Here is a 22,210-nt window from a genome sequence, read left to right as displayed (position 1 = left end):
CTTCAGGCCATCTATCTTCCAAAGGATCTGTGAAGAGGAACTGAGAAGGGGGGCTTGGAAGCAGGATGGTGAAGAACTGTATGGAGTAACCTTGATGCGTAGTCTTCAGTATCCAGCAGTCTGATGTGATTTCATACTTGGCTTTGTGAAGTCTCTAAAGGACGTGGAGGTGGTAAATGAAGAGAAGAGCGTGCAAGAAACTGGAATGCGGCTCCCAACTGTGGTGTCACCACACCAATGTCGTCAGATATCACCAGTGTGGTGCTCTGCTCTGTTCAATGTTGATAACAGTCAGCTGCATGTGTGCGTTCCCTCTTCGTGCTGCTTCAGCTCTGAGCAGGTAGCTGACACAGCAGACCCCGAGAGAATCCCCAATGACCACAGACTCTGATAAGGTACGAAGGCACCTGGCCAGGTTTATTGTCAAACGAAGCACAGTAATAGTTTCCCAGAGACTCTACAGGACATACTACAAATATGTACCCCCTGACAATGGACCTGCTTAGTCAGTGGTGGGACTCTCCATTGCCCCCTAGGCCAGACAAAGACAACCCTTCAGGGTTCAGAGTAACAGCCGTGTTAGTCTGTATTCGCAAAAAGAAAAGGAGTACTTGTGGCACCTCAGAGACTAACCAATTTATTTGAGCATAAGCTTTCGTGAGCTACAGCTCACGATACAAATAAGTTACACATTACTCTGACATATAGAGGTGCAACCCCACTATGTGTTAGGGTGCTGCCTCTCACCTTGTACATGTTGGTTCAAACAAAACAACTCTATCCATCATATTACCCTCCTGCCCCTGTCTTTAGGATGGGTCAGTATATTCCTTGTTATCTATGTGGAATGTGCTAGTACCGGAATGTTCTGGTACTGTCCTGGCACATGTTTATATTACTAGTGCTTCGTACCTTTTAGGTACATGTATATTTGCAACATTAGCCTTCTTCTTGCCAGCTCCTGTGAGCAGAGCCTGCCTCTGGATCACAGCTTAACTTGCTTTGTGTTAGCAAAGTCTTGACCATTACTTTAGTTCAGGCCTTAGGTCTCATACCGGTCTCTGGATTATGTTTCAGGGTCTCATCTTACCAAAAATCTCTAAGGTTTTGTTGATTTTTTCAGTAAAATGGCCTTAACTTTCAAATTCTGTATTCACACTTGTGATTCTGGGGCAAGGTCTGAGGAATGAGGGGGGATTTGATAGCTGCTTTCAACTACCTGAAAGGGGGTTCCAAAGAGGATGGCTCTAGACTGTTCTCAATGGTAGCAGATGACAGAACGAGGAGTAATGGTCTCAAGTTGCAGGGTGGGAGGTTTAGATTGGATATTAGGAAAAACTTTTTCACTATGAGGGTGGTGAAACACTGGAATGCGTTACCTAGGGAGGTGGTAGAATCTCCTTCCTTAGAGGTTTTTAAGGTCAGGCTTGACAAAGCCCTGGCTGGGATGATTTAACTGGGAATTGGTCCTGCTTCGAGCAGGGGGTTGGACTAGATGACCTTCTGGGGTCCCTTCCAACCCTGATATTCTATGATTCTATGATTTAATTCCTGAATATCTCTGCGGCCGTGGCTCTGTTGCAAGGGGCAGAGGTGTCATAGGCCGCATGGGGGGAATGACAGGCCATACTTCTGCTTCAGTGGCAAGATCCTTTGCTGCCTTAGCCTGATCTTTAGGAATCAACTACAGAACAATTGCATCCCAGAGGGTGTACTGTTAGTATCTTGTCACTGCCTAGTAACTGGCAATACACTTGGATCCCAACAAATATGATTTCCTACTGAGCGAGGAAATTCTGTGCCCAGGGAGCAGATTTAGTACCCTTTATCTTTTCTAATGCAGCAGAGACCACACAGTTCAAGCACCACCAAGTAGTGTCCTTAAGGCTTTGTGAAGGAATGCCATAGCAACATCTGTGAACTCCTGATATCATGGAAGACAGAGTGCTCTGTGGAACTGAAGAGGTGTATGAAGGCTGATGGTGATGGTTCACTCAAAGGGGGCCTGAGTGAAGCAAAAGGGAGATCCTGGGCATCACTGAACAGGAATTCCAGAGATGAATCAGGAGTAAGTTCCAAAGCCAAACCGTGCACCAGTGAAGCAAAAATCTTTTATGTGGACTAGTTGACCAGTCTTGGGAAAAGTTGCTGGACTACCAGGAACATGAACTGGGGAAGTCTGCAGCTGTTACAGGGCCAGTGACAACTTAGGAGCTGAGACCTTCTCCAAAATCAACCCTGGGGAATTTCTTCTTTCCTTCTTCACTTCCCCAGAACCAGACCTATGCTTTCCTTTCCTTGTTTCTTCTGTGCAGATGGTGTATATTCCTAGGATGGTGCAGCAGGTGCCATAGAAGGATCTTCAACAGCTGAGGATGTTCTCTCAATAAACGGGTCTCGAAACTAATACCATTTGGGGAGTCAAACTTATCCGCATCACAAGTGCCAATGCAGATGAAAACGCCTGATAATGCTTCACAGGGGAGGTCAGTGCTGCCTGAGGCACAGACCTGGCACTGGAACCCTTGTTAGAGGCCCAAGTTGAGGCCGGTGAAGAGGCTGGAGCCAGGTTCCAAGGCTTCACTCATTTAATAGTAGTGCATTTTTGTGCCAAGGAGGGTCATTGTGGGCCCAGATTTTATTGCCTCGTCAGCCTGATAGCAGGGCCTGTGCTGTCTGAGTGTCACTGGTTTGAAAGACAGATAGGCCTTTAGACTCAATTGCTGATCATGGCATACTCTGGGGATGAATGTGATGGAGTGTGAGCTTCACCTGAGCACACCAGACATTAAACATACATGTCTGATTTCAGATAGACTGTCAGATATTCTTACAGCCTTTCTAGGGCTCTACTCCAGCCATCTTTGCATGGACCAACACCAGATCAATCTCCTACACTATTCTCTCTTCCTTATAATTAAAGTGAATAAAAGAAAATTCAGATGGCAAAGATGGTCTATTAAATAATTAGACAAAGTCACACACAGCGAGGATCCTACTGCTTTGCACAGGAGAGGAGAAGGAAATGAAGACACTGGGGTCTGCACTGCTTTATATAGATTCAGATATTGAGCACTGACATCACTAGGAGGGCTTATGCAGCCCCACTGGATACAGCTGTAGTAGAGGTTCCATGAACTTGAAGCCAGAGGATGTCAGACCTGCAAGTAGGGATGCACAGAAGCCTCTGAAGAAGAACACAAGTATTACTTACTCTGTAAAAATTTTAATACACTTTCCCCAGTCACATCTGTATAACAGCTTGGCCTAGAAACATCAAATGTTTTAACTCATCCCCATACTTCAAATTTTGCACATTCTCGTTTACAAATTCTGTTTCAATTCCATGGCATTCTAATGCTTTTCCACCCAAAAACTATAGTATCCCTATAATCTTAACTGCAGTTTAGCCAATTATTTTTGTCTAAGAATGTGAGTAAATCACAGACCCTTCTGACTGGTGTTGCTGGACCCTTTGAATTTCTTGAATATTTACTGTATTTAAGACTACCAATGACTAATTAAAATGGATCAGGGACAATTACCTGGAGCACATTTTCCACTGTAACATTCATTTCCAGGTTCTGCTTGCAGTATGCTTGAAGTCTGTTGTTGTAGAAACCATAATAATAAGGGGCAGAAAAGAGGTAGCTATAAAGCTAGTCAAGGAGAACAAATCTGTGTTCCAAGTTGGTAATAATTAGGGCTCCGTGTCTGCCATGGAGGTTGCGGAAGTCATGGATTCCATGACTTCTGCAGCAGCCAGTGTGGCTGATCCCAGGGCTGCCCAAGCAGCTGGCTCAGGGGCCAGCTGCTCATATAGAACAAGAAGTAATGGACTTAATCTGCAGCAAGGGAGATTTACATTAGATATTAGGTAACACTTTCTAACTATAAGGGTAGTTCACCTCTGGAATAGGCTTCTAAGGGAGGTTGTAGAATTCCCATCATTGGCAGTTTTTAGGAACATGTTGGACGAACACCTGTCAGGGATGGTCTAGGTTTCCTTGGTCCTGCCTCAGAGCAAGGGGGCTGGACTTGATGACTTCTCCAAGTCCCTTCCAGCCCTACATTTCTATGACTCTATGGTTGTCCATGCAAGCTCCCTCCAAAGATGTATATAAAGTACTTCCCCAAGAGTTGTATAGCAAGATGGTTAGTCAGTGGACCAGTCCAACATACTGAGGCATGCATACTCTCTGGTACCCATTGTGAATGACAGCAATGGCCCAAAAATATAGTGAGCAGGGATTAAGTCCTGCATAGTTGTGCTCACGCAGGGGATCTTGGCATTGCAACACTTAACTTCTAGGCACCTTGCCACACAGTGGAATTCACGTCCCGAGTTAGGTTGTCAGGCTCCCCATGCATTGTATGGGGAGAGTTAAGCACCTATGAACCGGATTCTCAGAAGCCAGCTGCTGAGCAGGGAACTGCCTGAGCTGGCCAGGAGTGAAATGCAGAGGGCTTAGGGCCCAGATTCACAAAGGGATTTACATACCAAATTGAGAGGCTGGAAGGATGCGCCTATCTATGCTCAGGATTCTTAGCCTTGAACCCTTTCCTGGATTTAGGTACCCAAACCAGGTGAGCTCTTTCTCACAAAGAATTGAAGAGACACTCCTCTACCCCATTTTAAAATTATAGGAATGAAGGGCTCTCAAGAGGCCATCAAGTCCAGCCCCCAATAGCCCACTGCACACACCTGGGGGTGTGGGAGACCTGTTTTCATAACCCTGCTCTAACACATGTTTCCTACACTCCTGGTGCTTGCTGTAAACACCAGGCTATCAGGTGATGACTTGCTTACCCTTTTGTGTGGGTTCAGCATGCTCTGAGTGCATCAACCAGATCAGGCCCTGCACAAGTGAGATGGGCAGGGAACACCTACTTTGAGAATTCCACTGTGGCTTGGGTGTAAGAAAAGGTTACTTACTAACTCTGATTCTTCAAGATGTGATGCAGACGTGTGTATTCCACTTAGGCGTGTGTGTACCCAGTGCAGCAGAGGAAGAGAATTTTCCCTAGCAGTACCTGCAGAAGGGCAGCGCTCACGCCTCATAGCCATAGCACCACTCCAGGCTTTTGAAGGCAGTGACACCCCAACCCCACTCAGTTCCTTTGCAACGAACATCCAGAGACCAGACTCTGATGGAAAGGAGGTGGAGGGTGGGTAGTGGAATTCATGTCTGTATCACATCTAGAAGAACCAGTTACAATAAGTAACTGGTTTCTTCTTCTTCAATTACATGCAACCGAGTATTCCACATAGGTGATGCACAAGGAGTATCCACAGGAGGTGGGGCTCAGAGTGTAACTAAGGATTGCTGGACCGCCCTTTCAAAGTTTGCATTAGCTCTGGAAGATGCAGTAATGGTATAATGACAAGACATCATCTGACAACTAATGTATGGAGATACTGCTCCTCCGGAGCTGATTGCAGCTCAGGAAAAAACATGGGTACATATACCACCTTCGAGAACCCTGTATAAGGAGGCTCTCAGAGCCTGCAACTCAGACTCCCCTTCCAGATGTTATTGAAACCAGGAAAGCAGTTTTCTGACAGAAAGTAGAAAGGGTTAAGATGCCAGAGACTCAAATGGAGGTCCCATTAAGTCCACTGGGAAAGTATTAAGGTCCCACAGAGGAACTGGTTTTGAGACACTGGAGGATGGAGATGAAGAAGGCCTTTAAAGAATCTTGCTGCCATGGTACTGGAAAAGACTGATCTTCCAAGAATGGGTGGATGAAACACTGAAATCACTACCCGGTGCGACCTCAAGAGCTAAAGGCACCACCAGGCAACCGAAGACACAGCAAGTACTCTAAGATGTCCTGGATAGAGACCAGCATCAGTTGAATTCTGCGGGGCCGATGAACACACCAAAAAAATGGTTCCATTTTCTCAAACAGGTGATTTTGGTACAGGGCTTTCTATTTAATAGAACCTGCAGAATGGCTGCCAAACACCACTTTTCATTCTCGTTCAACCACAAAACAACCACACAGTGAGATGCAGGGAGCTGAGTGTGGGATGCAAGGCAACACCATGATTCTGAGTGAGTAGGTCAGGATGAAGATAAAGGGATAAAGGAGGCTGAATTGACAAGCGCAAGGTTGGAGAATCAACACTGCCTCAGCCATGCTGGTACAAGGAGGATAAGCATGTCCTGATCCGCTTTCAGTTTGAGGATGATCTGTTGTATGACTGGGATTGGGAAAAAACATACAGAAGAGCTAATGTCAGCTGAGATGGAAGGTGTCAGTCAGGGAGCCTGGACAGAATTCCCCTCGAGAGCAGAACAGATGGCATTTCCTGTTGTCCCTTGTAGCAAACAGGTTGGTTGTTGGAATGCCCCAAGCTGCAAAGATGACCTGCAGGATGCTTGTCTTCAGGGAACACTCGTGATTCAGGCAAAAAATTTTTCTGAGATGGTCTGCGAGATGATTCTGGGCCTCGGAAAAGCGATCGGCTATTAGAGTGATAGCCTCCTTGATGCAGAACTGCCATAACCTAACCACCCTGGATTGTGCTCCCCTTCTCTGTTCACGTAATGTATCACAGCAGTATCACTGGTAAATATGTAAATGATGGCTCCCCGATGCGGTTCAGAAAGGCGGGACAAGTATCGCAGATGGCCCGAAGCTCCAGTATGTTGATATGCAGAGACACTTCCTGCTCTGACCACAGACCCTGAATTTTCAAAAAGAAAAACTTGTGGCACCTTAGAGACTAACCAATTTATTTGAGCATAAGCTTTCGTGAGCTACAGCTCACTTCATCGGATGCATTCAGTGGAAAATACAGCTGGGAGATTTATATACATAAAGAACATGAAACAATGGGTGTTACCATACACACTTTAATGAGAGTGATCACTTAAGGTGAGCTATTACCAGCAGGAGAGTGGCAGGGGTGGGGGGGAAGGAGAAACCTTTTGTAGTGATAATCAAGGTGGGCCAGTTCCAGCAGTTGACAAGAACATCTGAGGAACAGTGGGGGGTGGAAGGGGGGAATAAACATGGGGAAATAGTTTTACTTTGTGTAATGACCCATCCACTCCCAGTCTTTGTTCGAGCCTAAGTTAATTGTATCCAGTTTGCAAATTAATTCCAATTCAGCAGTCTCTCGTTGGAGTCTGTTTTTGAAGTTTTTTTCTTGAAGAATTGCCACTTTTAGGTCTGTAATCGAGTGACCAAAGAGATTGAAGTGTTCTCCAACTGGTTTTTGAATGTTATAATTCTTGACGTCTGATTTGTGTCCATTTATTCTTTTACGTAGAGACTGTCCAGTTTGACCAATGTACATGGCAGAGGGGCACTGCTGGCACATGATGGCATATATCACATTGGTAGATGTGTAGGTGAACGAGCCTCTGATAGTGTGGCTCATGTGATTAGGCCCTACGATGGTGTCCCCTGGATAGATATGTGGACACAGTTGGCAATGGGCTTTGTTGCAAGGATAGGTTCCTGAGTTAGTGGTTCTGTTGTGTGGTGTGTGGTTGCTGGTGAGTATTTGCTTCAGGTTGGGGGGCTGTCTGTAAGCAAGGACTGGCCTGTCTCCCAGGATCTGTGAGAGTGATGGGTCGTCCTTCAGGAGGTTGTAGATCCTTGATGATGCGTTGGAGAGTTTTTAGTTGGGGGCTGAAGGTGATGGCTAGTGGCGATCTGTTATTTTCTTTGTTGGGCCTGTCCTGTAGTAGGTGACTTCTGGGTACTCTTCTGGCTCTGTCAATCTGTTTCTTCACTTCAGCAGGTTGGTATTGTAGTTGTAAGAATGCTTGATAGAGATCTAAAACTATTTCCCCATGTTTATTTCCCCCCTCCATCCCCCACTGTTCCTCAGATGTTCTTGTCCACTGCTGGAACTGGCCCACCTTGATTATCACTACAAAAGGTTTCTCCCCCCCGCTCTCCTGCTGGTAATAGCTCACCTTAAGTGATCACTCTCCTTACAGTGTGTACGGTAACACCCATTGTTTCATGTTCTCTATGTATATAAATCTCCCCACTGTATTTTCCACTGAATGAATCCGATGAAGTGAGCTGTAGCTCACGAAAGCTTATGCTCAAATAAATTGGTTAGTCTCTAAGGTGCCACAAGTCCTCCTTTTCTTTTTGCAAATACAGACTAACATGGCTGCTACTCTGAAACCTGAATTTTCAGTGACTCCAGATGTGCTCCCCAGCCCACCAGGGAGATGTCAGAGACAACAGACCTGGTTGGTAGGGGCTGGACAAAGGGAATGCCCTGACATATACTTTCTGGAAGCATCCACCACTACAAGGAGTCCAGGACCAGTGGAGGTAGATGGACCGATCTGTCCAAGGAATGAAGAGTCAGATGGTAAACCATCCTGAGCCACATCTGAAGGGGTAAAGGCGCAATCTTGCTAACAGAACCCTCTGCATGCAAACAGATATGTGGCCCAAGAGCCTCAGGCACATCCAAACTGCGATGGAAGGCTGAGACTGCCCAAAAGTGCATTGTGGACAGTATTGCTGCTGCTGCCCATAGCAGCACCTTTGCTCTGCCGGTGTGTACAAACCCAAGGAATGTAGGGTGGCCCTAGAACCCTTGAAGTACTGAGTCTTGTCCATCTTGTCTGAAAAAAGCACCTAGCCATTGAAAGGCAGATCATCTATAGCCTGCTGCAGGTCAGGAGCAATGCCCAAATTCTGCAGCCAAGATACCCTTCTCATGGTCTCTTGGAGGCCACAACTCTGACTGAAGAGTCCGTGATGTTCAGCATCGACTGCAATGATGTCTTGGCCATCAAGCAGCCTTTGGTAATGAATGCCCCAAATTTCTCTCTGGAGGTTTCAGACATCTGGTCTGCAAACTTAGACATGAACATCTAATTTACAAATTTGTATTTGGACAACAATGCCTGCTGGTTTGCAATCTGCATTTGCAAAAAGGAGGAGATATAAATCTTCCTACCCATAAAGTCCATCCTTTTAGAGTCCTCATCCTTAGCAGTGGACTTAAATCTGCCCTGCTGGCCTTTATTGTTCACCACAGTTACGACCAGGAATTTGGATCCAGGTGAAAATAAAAGCCCTCAGATCCCTGCACCAGGACAAAACAGAGTTTCTCCATGTGCTTTGTCATACATGATACTGAATCATAGACTATCAGGGTTGGAAGGGACCGCAGGAGGTCTTCTAGTCCAACCCCCTGTTAAAAGCAGGACCAAGCCCCAATTTTTGCCCCAGTTCCCTAAGTGGCCCCCTCAAGGATTGAACTCACAACCCTGGGTTTAGCAGGCCAATGCTCAAACCACTGAGCAATCCCTCCAAGCTGGCAATCTCCAAAGAACATTTGCAGGCTCTAGGAGTGCATCATTAATAAGAGGAGCCACTCTCCCAGGAGCAGACAGCTGCAGGATATCCAGCAACATAATGGTGCTCTCCTGCAGGAACTCTGCCTGAAGGCCAGGGAAGCAGCCATGCACCACCAAAGGTCCTGATAGGACTTGAAATCCTCAGGTATTGAAGGCGAGGAAGAGCCCTGCCAAATTGTTCCCGATGTGGGGAGCAGTGTGGACCCCAAAATCAGTGGTGGCACCAAAGTAGCTGACGGTTCCAAAGTGGAGGGCAGTGAGAGCTGCCATGGTAACATCAGTGGTGTGAATGCAATGGTGCCAAGGAGTTTCCCAGTGCCAAAGAGATCCCTTGCACCAAGCCCATACCAGCCCTGCTTCCACAGACTGTGGAAGGGGAACATCGGAGTGTGGTGCCAATGGACCAAAAGGTTCAGTGGCCCATCCACACAATGAGGCTATAAACGACACAGCCCTGGCAAAAGCCTGGATCAATGGAGGGGTCAGGATGGAAAAGCAAAGGAGGTCTGTTGCTGCTTGATATGCCGCCGGCGTGGAAACAACTGATGCCAGCATCACTCTCGTCAGTACTGGATTCAAGAATCAGAGTCAATGGTAGAGGGTCCTGACCTCTCTGCTCAGTATCAGGAAGCTGTTAGAGGCACCCACACCCTCATGTATGCTGGCATTAACACAATGCTGGTCCACACTCTTTCTGGAGGAGGCAGAAGAGTTTTCATGAGACCTGCAGTGGTCTGGATTGGTCTTATGTGACCTCTTCCTCGGCGCATTCGATGGGGAACTCCTCCTCCATCCCTTTGGAGAGGCGCTGGCTCCAGAGCATGACATGGCAGCACTCTCAGAACCTGAGGGTGACTTCCAATCTGAGGAGGTCCTCGGTGCTTAAGCAGGCCACATGGCCTGGTCAAGCAGGTGCTGCTTTAGGCGAAGGTCCCTAGCCAGCTGAGTTCCTTTCAAGAACGACCTAGAAATTGCACACCGCTCCTTGACGTAGACGTCACAGTAAGCAGTGTGTGGGGATTGTTGTTGGGGATCGCTCTCCCCATATAACAATCTTTAAACCATGGTGAGGGCATCACCGGGGAAATACTTAACTAAATGTAATTAACACTACATTTAACTAACACTAAGGGTACTAATTATATACGACTAGAACAAACACTAGAAAAAGACAGTGAGAGATTGCATGGTTAAGAATCACACAAAGCTCTGACTCCAGCCACAGGCAGTAAGAAGGAAATGAAAGGGGTCAGGGTGGTGCCGCCTCATATAGCCAGAAGCTGTGGCAAGGAGGTGTGAGCGCTGCCCCTTTACAGACATTGCTAAGCAAAGTTCTCTGGCTCCAGAGCCCTAGGCATGCACCCACCAACACGGCTGCATCTACTCAAAGAAGCAGCTTAGGCTCTGAATGTCTTGTTAGCTGTGAGGGCAGTGTCAGGATTTAGTCAGCTTTGGGCATGCCCACCAGCAGAAATGCAGGTGCCTTTAGGGATTTAGGTGCCTACATAGTTTGGTGGCAGCTGAGTGGTGATTTTGTGAAAGTTAGTGATGTATAGGAGACACTCTTTTTGTGCATCTTACCCTAGCTCTCTAAGACACACCAGTCCTTTCACACAAACAACCCAAGACAGAGCTTGCCCCCATTACAGCCAACAGCCCAGTGGTTAGCACACACACCTGGACTGCAGGAGACCTAGATTTAAACCCTTCTCTGGATTAGCGACTTGAACCCCAGTCTCCCATATCCCAGGTGAATACCTTAAGTGGCAGGCTATTGGACATTTGGGGTGGGGACTTCTCAATCTGTCCTGTTGGAGCTGTTCCACTTTGTATAATTAAATATTCATTAGATCAGGAAAAGAGAGAAATTGCATAGATCAGTGGTCTGAAAACTCACATGGGAAAGCCAGGTTCAAATCCCTGGCTAGTTATAATTAAGGCTATGATTTTGTCATGATGGTCACAGAAAGCATGAATTTGAATAAAGTCCATCAAATGCCCTCCAAAACAACTGAAATGTGCTCAAACCAAGTGGTGTTACAAACTTGTACATGGGGTCACAGCACCACTCAGGTTTGGTCCATCTGCCCTACCATCTCCATCTAAAGCAGCATGGACTCTTCAAAACCGTTCAGCATTGTGACCCCATGTGCTAGGTCGCAAGGCCTAGAGCGGACAGCTGGGCTCAGTCCCACGGGACAGGAGTTGCCATTGTGGGGCGAGTGTGGGGTAGGGTCACTCTCCGTCTCCCACTAACCTCTTTCTGTGACATATTGTTGTTTTCCAGCACCTCTGCCATGAAATATATTTAAAAATTTCATGACAAAATCATAACACTAGTTATAGTTTAACTCAACTGAACTGTTTCATAGTCCAGTAGAAGGGCCTGATTCTCCACTCCCTCACAATGAAGGCATTTGCAGCAGTGCAGAGCAGGTGTAATATGCTTCTCTTCTGGTCTGGCATATTTTTTTTCACTCACTTTGCACAGGTGTAAATGATGACACCAGGTGCATGACATGGCAGAATCAGAGCCAACATATTAAAATATCCATAGCAAAAGAAATCCAAAGTGTCTGTTTCAATTGCATCTACAGACCTTAGGCTTCAGTAGATTTAAGGATACAGGGAATCTTCAGGAGGCATGTTCACTTCACCATAGTAAATGTATCTCAGCATAGACTCAAATGCTTGTTTACTGGGAACCATTTCACCTATAGAAATATTTACTTGTCCATCTTCTGGCATGAAGGAACGGAACATGGCTTCAAAGTAACTGGAAAAGGAAAGGTGACTGATGTAACACAAGGAGATTTTACATAACCACAAGAAAGGTTCTGCAGATGGTTTCAAGCAGTACTGTTCAAAGGGGGCTACAAAGCATTGACGCTTTCACATAAATTACTTCCTAGCTACTATGCGGAGGGGAAAACTGCCTCTAAATGCCTCCTCAAATATAGTATGCAGTGTTGTTGTAATCATGTTGGTCCAGGATATTAGAGAGACAAGGTGGGTGAGGTAATATCTTTTATTGGACCAGCTTCTGCTGGTGAAAGAGACAAGCTTTTGAGCTACACAGATCTCAGGTCTCTTCCCAAAGGGGATTTGCTAGTGTTTCCCTCTATATAGTTCATGAGTGGCTTAGAGAACATACACTCAGCTAAATTGTTTGAATCTCTGCATGCGGGTGGCTGAGTGATCACAGCACCTGGAGGTGTTTACTGCTTATCACTAGCAAAGCACTATGAGAGACAGCCCAGATTGGAGAGCTAAGGGGGAACAAGGGTCCCACGGTTCCAAGTTGTACCCCAGAGATCCAGTCACACTCAAACCTTGTCTCTCAAATGTAGTATTGTCATGTTTCAGATAAATCTGTGTGTGATGCAACAAAGCAACACAATCCCAACAATGCTATAGGATGTTATATAGGAAACAATGCCATATGGATTTTCTTTATGGCAATTAATTTTCAAAAATATAAAAATTAGGATATAATACACTGTAATAATTCATTTACTTACTTTGCATATGAAGTACTGGTAAACTTCAAACATTATGGGTCTCCTGGTTTCTTAGGGGCTAGACACTAATATAAATGGTTACCTGCCTACTGTACAAGGATATTGTGATGGTTTGTTAGATACTATTTGTAAAGTACTAAAGTATGTACATGCTAAAGATTATTAGGGCTGGCTGAAAATTTTCCTTCAAAACTTTTTTTAATGGAAAATTGGATTTTAACTAAACGAAAATTTTTGCAGAAAGTATTGCCAAAAATTAAACAAAAAATCAAGTTTTTTTTCAACAAAAAGTCAAAATTTTCTGTTGACCCCCTCCATTTTCTAATTATTATTGTATACTGAATGGAAGGAACCCATTTTCACTGGCTATAGGCATTAGTAAGTTTGCCTGTGATAGTATTAGATTGTGCTCATCTACTAACCTCATTGCACCATTAATAGATAGGTTTCAGAGTAGCAGCCGTGTTAGTCTGTATTCACAAAAAGAAAAGGAGTACTTGTGGCACCTTAGATACTAACAAATTTATCTGAGCATAAGCTTTCGTGAGCTACAGCTCACTTCATCGGATGAGCTAGATTCTAGTCTGGTTTCCCGCCTTTTCTACCCTTCCTCTCCATATAACATAACTTGCATCTACTGATGTGGCAAAGTGCTTTTCTTCACCCCACCAGGTGTACCTCTAACTCTGGACTATTGATCCAGCTCCCCCTTCCTTTTTTGAATATGTAAGAGTCAGTTTTTTCAGGTGCCTGAATCTGAATGACATGGTCACAATTTCTGGATAACAGCTTCTGAGTGCAGGTTCTTGTCACCGGTTACTGTAGACTCCTAATGGCATTCAGTATTATATTCTCTTCAACTTGTATACCTGATTAAAGCCCTTCACAATTTCTCCCTAGCAAATTCTTCATGTCACAACCAATTAGACTCGGCCTGAGATTTCTGCCACTGGCACTCTAGCTGTCTTTCTGTCTAGCTTCCTCTCCTGCTCCATCTGTCCCAGGTCATCTGTAAACCATGCTGATCAGTGAGGATGAAGTTGTATAGGGTCACCCTATCAAACCCTGAACTGAGAAGAGTTAGATGCCTCAAAAAGGGATTCCCAAAAGCCAGCATGCTGAGCGGGGAGTTGCCTAAGCCAGTCAATAGGAAATGCTGAGGAGAGGGGTGGTAGGTGGTGGTGGTGGTAGGTAAAGGGAGGAAGGTGCCTAACTTCGGTCTGAGGGAGGTGCCTCCCTCTAGCTGGGGGGGTCACAGCCATGAGCCTTCTGGAGTCAGTCACCTAAGCCGGGTCAGCCCTTTCTCAACAAAAACTGAGAAGCAGGAGGTGATGGTACTTTCCCCTTCACCAATAGTCCTGTGGCTAAAGAACTCATCCACAATTTGGGAGACTCAGGTTCAAATCCCCACTCCCCTTGATGAGGAGCAGTGTTTTGAACCCAGGTCTCTCACATCCCACACAAGTGCCCTAACCACTGGGTTTGAAGATTGAAAGGTGATTTGATTACCATGTCCCTTGTATTTTCTTCACAGGTACTAAAGGGCTCTTTATCAAGGAAGTCAGAATAAGAATCTGTGGCTGGAAGTTAAAGCCAAATGCAAATTAGAAATAATACACACAGTGAAGGTGATTAGCCATTGGAACAAACTATCAAGACAGGCGGTGGCTTCTCCATCTTTTTAAATCAAGATTGGACATCTTTTCTGGAAGACATACTTTAATCATCCACAAGTTACTGGGCTCAGTACAGTGTAAGAGGGCAAGATTCTATGGCCTGTGATATACAGGTCAGACTAGATGATCTAATGGTCCCTTCCGGCCTTGGAATCTACGAACCATTTATCTCGCCAACAATCCCCCTCTCCTTTTCGATTACTCCCTTTACACAGTTTAACAGGCCTGCTGATTCTCCACTGGCTTCTTACTTTGATGTACAGATACAGGACTAGATCATACCTAGCTTTAACATAGCCATACACAGAGTAGATTCCCATCTCTCTCACTCAGCCAGGTTAAGGCTGCCTAGATTGCAGCTCTATGCACTGCAGAACCCAATGCCATGCACCCAATGCTCCCCCTGCAAGTGAGTGAAGAAGGTACAGGGAAGGGCAGAACCAATATCCACCTCTCCTCACTACATGTACCAGCCAAGAGAGCTGGTTGGCCGTGCCAGGGAAGAGACGTATGATACACCCTTAAACGAGTAAGTTATTTACAACTTCAACCAAGTGGGAACCCAGAGAGACCAATCTACCCCCTAATGTATTGATGTTTTTATACGTTTGTTCAATGGATTCTTAAATCTCTACCTCATAGCTTACATACCAAAGTTTAGGCTTCATTTCTATTAGCATCTCTTGAGCTGCATTTTCATTTTTAGAACATCCTTTTTGTTCTTCATGAACACTTGTTCCTTTCAAGTTCATGACAGTAGTTTTATGCGTGATTATTTGCTTCTTTTTGAAATTGTGGTAGGATACAGACCATCTGTTATTCAACTAAGGTTTTGATTTTCTAACATTTTCCTGCTGAGATGGCAAATTCATTCATATTTTAGTCACTGTTGCTTAATGGCTCTATTATGTTGAATTTCTAGGAGAAAAATCCTATGTGTTACTCAGTGAACAGAAGCCTATTCTCTTGTGTGCTTCAAAACAACCTGATCCAAGAAGCAGTCTGTGGTACTGAGAAATCATGTCCACACATGACATTTGTTATTGCTCTAGTAAATGATGACTATTTAAAAAGTTTCTAAGTTTCAGTAAATGGTTGATCAGAGTGCACACACCTGGAGCGGGCTGCCAGAATTGCCTTATGTGCTGGTCTTGGGTGGCCATCTAACAGGAGGATGATATCACAAAACTCGATCCCAGCTCCTTCTAGATAAGCCTTCATATCCTGAATCAAAGATGTTCCTGACAGAGGCAACATGGTGAAATGATTAAAAAGAAGACATTTCCAGGTAATCAGCTGCTATAAAGTTAATACACGGTTGTGCCACATCTACATACAGGTTTTCCCATGGGATTAAGGGAGTTGTTAGTAGGCAGGCACTTCATCACATTCTCAGCACTATGGGAGGCCTCTTTTCGTATGCCATGGATAAGGCCAGGCCACGATCCCTGGAAATTTGTTCTGTATGTAAGACTGATGCCCTCGGTGAGGTTTTACATCTGCATCCTTTTCCTCACCTCTGGTACATTTGCCTCAATCCACTCCTCACCCACCCCCTGTCCATTTTGTGCCAACATTGCTAACCTCACATACATTGCACCTCCACTTCTCTCGCTGTCTCTGGAACGCCATGACATATCTACAAAGATCTCAGCCACCTGTGACCTCTTCCTATCTTGCTCCCTCCAGCTCCTGGTTCTTCAAGAAACCTGGATCCCTCTACAGCTGCCATCTCTTATAGAGGCTTCTCCTTCTCTCACCCCTTCCTTCCCCGCCCCGCCCGCCTGGATCAGACTGTGGTGGGGTACGGAGCTTCTCCTGTCCCCTTGCTGCTATTTCCAATACCTCCCTCCTCCCTTCCCCCTCCTCTCTTCTTCTGAACAATGCTGCATTGACTTCTCTCTTCTCCCCCTCAATATTGCTGTCACCTACCATCCATCCAGCTCCTCCCCATCAGCCTTCCTCTCTGATCTCAACTCCTCGCTCTCTCTCTCTCTCTCCCTCTTCTTACAATCTCCCACACTCAGAATCAGGGACTTCAACTTCCATGGGAACAACCCATCCAACCCCTTAGCTGCACACTTTCTTTTCCTCCCCTCTTCATTCAATCTGCAGCTCACGGTCAACTCTCCCATTCACCAAAAGGAACACTCATGGAATTTGGTCTCACCAAGCATTGCTTTCTCAGATCTCTCTTGCTGAGCTCCCTCCCTTTCAGGATCACCCATTGCTCCCCAACTCCCTCATGCCCTGTCACTTGGTCTTTCTGTGACTTCTAGTCCTTCAACATCAGTGACTTCTTATCTGCTCTCAGCATTCTCATCCTTTCTTTCACTGTTGTTGATTCGCTCCCTCCCTCCACCTTTGCCTCTTTTGCCTCTCTCTCTCAGTGCAAGATCTGCCCTACCAACCTCCAGCCCTAGCTCACCCCCGCATGAGGAAGTTACTTACCTTATAGTAACTGGAGGGTCTTCGAGATGTGTGGTCCCTATCTGTATTCCATTAGGGATACGCATGTACTCCATGCTCCCAGAGTCAGAGAATTTTGAAAGCAGTGTCCGCTGACTCGCACATGCACCCTTACTTTCCTAGGGCCTCCACCGAAGGAGATAAAAGATGGAGCACACCAACCACCTCTCCTGTTCCTTCTCTACCATGAATCTAATCAATGTCCAAAGCAGAGGGGAAGGAGAGTGGTAGTATGTATGATAGGGACCACAAATCTCAAATAACCTGTAAGGTAAATAACTTCCTCTTCTTCTTCAAGTGCTGGTCCCTATGTGTACTCCATTGTGGGTGACTGACAGCTAGTACTCAAGAAAGAAGCGAGTGCAAGGATGTAGGTGGCAGAGTTGCATGAAGGACTGTTGCCTCATAGTATGTGTCAGCAGCAGAGTCTTCTACTAAAGCATAATGACTCAGGAACATATGGTTGGAAGTCCACGTAGCTGCTTTACAAATGTTAACCAAAGACACTACCCTCAAGCAATGCTATAGACACTGCTTGTGCTCATCCTGCGTGAGGGAAGGAAAGTGAGACAATTGATAGCAGAGTAAGATACAACCTGAGATCCACCCAGAGATCCTCAGAGGAGATAGCCTGACCGTGGACACTTTCCACCGTGGCTCAAACATTGGGGGGAAAGAATTGCATCAGAAATGTTGGTTGGCAAGTGATCTACATGTGTCCCTAAAAAGGATTTTGAATGTGATTCGTTGGTTAGATCGTCAGCTTCCTGGTATGAACCAGGTACTCATGATGTGTGCAATGAGAACACTGATCCACTACTCCCTGCCACCAAGTGGCTGCTAACAGGCACCAGAACTAGAAGTTGAATTCTGAGAGAACAGAGGACTGCAATCCTGGAATCTGCTAGGTGGAATTCGGGGGTTCTGAATGTCCCTGACTGTATTTAAAATCAAGCACAGAAAGAAGAAGTTGTCCATGTAACTGGGTTGCCCCTGCTCAGGACTGTTTCCCTTGCACTACCTGCTCCTACTACCTGACTCTGATCCCCTGGTAACCTGACCCTGCCTGCCTCCTTACACTTGACTTTCGATCTCTGGCATAACTCAGAATCTAATCTCCTGGTATCTGACCCAGCCTGGCTCCCGACTCCTGGTCTGGCCGCTAGGTCAGACTGCCCACGTCAGTTTGCATGGACCACTTAAGCCACAGGAGTGGGCTTGATGCCAGTAAAATAGACCTGGCCAAACTTCTGGAAGCACTGGACACTCCCAACTGGGCTGCCTGACTTCAGGCTGACAACTAAGCCTTGGAGGCCCAGGTCATTCAGCTGACCTCGGAGAAAAAACTGTCACCTACCTTTCATAACTGTTGTTCTTTGAGATGTGTTGCTCGTGTCGATTCCATTCTCGGTGTGCGCGCACCCACATGCACAGCTGTCAGAGATTTCTGCCTCAGCGTTATCCTTAGGGCTGGCTGTGGTGCCCCCTGGAGTGGCACTCCCATGCAGTGGTATATCAGGTGCTGCCTCCCTCCTGGCACCCTCTCAGTTCCTTCTTGCTGGCAACTCCAACAGAGGGGTGTGGGTGTGGGGGGGAAATGGAATGGACATGAGCAACCCATCTAGAAGAACAGTTAGGAAAAGTAGTTAACCGGTTTTTCTTCTTTGAGTGCTTGCTCATGTCAATTCCTTTTCAGGTGACTCACAAGCAGTATCAACAGAGGTGGGCTTGGAGTTCATAGCTTAGCGGCATGCAGTATTGTCCTACCGAAACCAGCCTTATCCCAGGCCTGCTGGGTCAGCACATAATGGGACGTAAAAGTGTAGACAGACGACCATTTGGCCACTCTATAGATGCCCTGGATAGGCACATGGGCCAGAAAGTTGCCGAAGAAGTCTGCGCCCTTGTAGAGTGGGTGGTGACGATCGCCGCAGGTGGCACCTTCGCTTGGTCATAGCAAAAGCGAATGCAGACCGTGATCCAAGAAGAAATTCTTTGAGTGGATACCTGGTGACCTTTCATCCTGTCAGCCACTGTGATGAACAATTGCATCGATTTACGGAACAACTTGGTCCTATCCACACAGAAGGCCAGAGCCCTCCTAATGTCCAGGGCACTTAGCCTGAGCTCCTCTTCTGACTTATGCGGCTTTGGAAAGAAGACCAGTAAGTAAATGTTCTGGCTCCAATGAAACGGAGACTACTTTAGGAAGAAAAGCTGGGTGTAGCCTTAGCTGGACCTTGTCCTTGTAGAAGACCATGTACAGTGGCTCCGAGGTGAGCACCTGAATCTCGGATACCCAGTGGGCCGACATCACTGCAACCAGGAACGTGACCTTCCACGAGAGGAGGAGAGAGCAAGAAGCCAAGGGCTCAAAGGGAGGACCCGTTAGCTGAGACAGCACCAGATTCAAGTCTCACAGAGGGATGGGGTCTCTGACTTGTGGGTAGAGGCACTCCAGGCCTTTAAGGAATCAGGCCATGATTTCCTGAGCAAAAACAGACCTACCCTGTAACGGTGGGTGGAAAGCCGAGATGGCCGCTAGATGGACCTTTATCAATGAGAGGGACAATTCCTGGAGAACCATAGAATATCAGGGTTTGGAAGGGACCTCAGGAGGTCATCTAGTCCAACCCCCTGATCAAAGCAGGACCAATCCCCAACTAAATCATCCCAGCCAGGGCTCTGACAAGCCTGACCTTAAAAACCTCTAAGGAAGGAGATTCTACCACCTCCCTAGGTAACGCATTTCCAGTGTTTCACCACCCTCCTAGTGAAAAAGTTTTTCCTAATATCCAACCTAAACCTCCCCCACTGCAACGTGAGACCATTACTCCTTGTCCTGTCCTCTTCTACCACTGAGAATAGTCTAGAACCATCCTCTTTGGAACCACCTCTCAGGCAGTTGAAAGCAGCTATCAGATCCCCCCTCATTCTTCTCTTCTGCATACTAAACCATCCCAGTTCCCTCAGCCTCTCCTCATAAGTCTTGTGTTGCAGACCCCTAATCATTTTTCAGAGTAACAGCCGTGTTAGTCTGTATTTGCAAAAAGAAAAGGAGTACTTGTGGCACCTTAGAGACTAACCAATGCTCAAATAAATTGATTAGTCTCTAAGGTGCCACAAGTATTCCTTTTCTTTTTGCTAATCATTTTTGTTGCCCTTCGCTGGACTCTCTCCAATTTTTCCACATCCTTCTTGTAGTGCGGGGCCCAAAACTGGACACAGTACTCCAGATGAGGCCTCACCAATGTCGAATAGAGGGGAACGATCACGTCCCTCGATCTGCTGGCTATGCCCCTACTTATGCATCCCAAAATGCCATTGGCCTTCTTGGCAACAAAGGCACACTGTTGACTCATATCCAGCTTCTCGTCCACTGTCACCCCTAGGTCCTTTTCCGCAGAACTGCTGCCTAGCCATTCGGTCCCTCGTCTGTAGCGGTGCATTGGGTTCTTCCGTCTTAAGTGCAGGACCCTGCACTTATCCTTGTTGAACCTCATCAGATTTCTTTTGGCCCAATCCTCCAATTTGTCTAGGTCCCTCTGTATCCTATCCCTGCCCTCCAGCGTATCTACCACTCCTCCTAGTTTAGTATCATCCGCAAATTTGCTGAGAGTGCAATCCACACCATCCTCCAGATCATTTATGAAGATATTGAACAAAACCGGCCCCAGGACCGACCCTTGGGGCACTCCACTTGATACCGGCTGCCAACTAGACATGGAGCCATTGATCACTACGCGTTGAGCCCGACAATCTAGCCAACTTTCTACCCACCTTATAGTGCATTCCTCCAGCCCATACTTCTTTAACTTGCTGACAAGAATACTGTGGGAGACCGTGTCAAAAGCTTTGCTAAAGTCAAGAAACAATACATCCACTGCTTTCCCTTCATCCACAGAACCAGTACTCTCATCTTAGAAGGCGATTAGATTAGTCAGGCATAACCTTCCCTTGGTGAATCCATGCTGACTGTTCCTGATCACTTTCCTCTCGTGTAAGAGCTTCAGGATTGGTTCCTTGAGGACCTGCTCCATGATTTTTCCGGGGACTGAGGTGAGACTAACTGGCCTGTAGTTCCCAGGATCCTCCTCCTTCCCTTTTTTAAAGATTGGTACTACATTAGCCTTTTTCCAGTCACCCGGGACTTCCCCCATTCGCCATGAGTTTTCAAAGATAATGGCCAATGGCTCTGCAATCACAGCCGCTAATTCCTTTAGCACTCTCGGATGCAATGCGTCCGGCCCCATGGACTTGTGCACGTCCAGCTTTTCTAAATAGTCCCTAACCACTTCTTTCTCCACAGAGGGCTGGCCACCTACTCCCCATGCTGTGATGCCCAGCACAGCAGTCTTGATCTTGTTCGTGAAGACAGAGGCAAAAAAAGCATTGAGTACATTAGCTTTTTCCACATCCTCTGTCACTAGGTTGCCTCCGTCATTCAGTAAGGGGCCCACACTTTCCTTGGCTTTCTTCTTGTTGCCAACATACCTGAAGAAACCCTTCTTGTTACTCTTAACATCTCTTAAGCTTAAGATGCAGGAGTTAGTCCAGAATAAGCTGCACTGAAGCCCACTTGGGACGAAAAGACAATTACCTTTTCTATAACTGGTGTTCTTCAAGATGTGTTGCTCACGTCTATTCCACAATAGATGTGTGTGCTCGCCACGTGCACTGGTGTCGGAAGTTCTTCCCCTAGCAGTATCCATAGTGGAGCACCCCTAGTGACCGCTAGAGTGGCACCTTCATGGTGCAGTATAAGGGGCGCTGCGCGCTCCCCCCACCCTCAGGTCCCTCTTGCCAGATAACTCCGGCAGAGGAGAAGGAGGGCGGGATGTGGAGTAGACATGAACAACACATCTCGAAGAACACCAGTTACGAAAAAGGTAACCGTCTTTTCTTCTTCAAGTGATTGCTCATGTGTATTCCACAATAGGTGATTCCAAGCTATATCTGTTGGAGGTCAGTAAGAGTTCACAAACTCTTGGGACGGAGCACAGCCCTGCTGAACCCGGCGTCTTCCCTGGTCTGGGAGACGACTGAATAATGCGAGGTGATCGTGTAACCAGAAGGCCATGTGGCAGCCCTGCAAATGTCCTGAATGGGGACATGGGCTAAAAAGGCAGCTGACGAGGCTTACACCCGAGTCGAGTGTGCCCTCCCGATTGATGGCGGAGGGATTCCTGCCAAG

At 46.4% G+C, this 22,210-nt stretch overlaps 1 protein-coding gene across 3 annotated transcripts in view; it reads right to left on the bottom strand.

The window, feature by feature from the left end:
- Positions 1-22,210, bottom strand: part of LZTR1 (leucine zipper like post translational regulator 1) — a 289,726-nt gene that overhangs the window by 21,774 nt on the left and 245,742 nt on the right. For 2 of the 3 annotated variants that reach the window (XM_084611173.1, XM_084611171.1), the window contains 3 exons: positions 15,662-15,788; positions 11,977-12,126; positions 3,546-3,651 (listed from right to left, as the gene is read on the bottom strand). In XM_084611173.1, coding sequence (XP_084467299.1) covers positions 3,546-3,651; positions 11,977-12,126; positions 15,662-15,788 — 383 coding nt within the window. Of the gene's footprint in view, positions 1-265; positions 3,188-3,545; positions 3,652-11,976; positions 12,127-15,661; positions 15,789-22,210 lie in introns of those variants that run through there. The other variant, XM_084611172.1, reaches the window with a different exon arrangement.

The sequence above is a fragment of the Lepidochelys olivacea genome (assembly GCF_965140295.1).
Source record: "Lepidochelys olivacea isolate rLepOli2 genome assembly, chromosome: 21".
Taxonomy (NCBI): Eukaryota; Metazoa; Chordata; order Testudines; family Cheloniidae; genus Lepidochelys; species Lepidochelys olivacea.
Note: the sequence above shows the minus strand (reverse complement) of the source record. Positions and strands in the feature narration are given on the sequence as shown.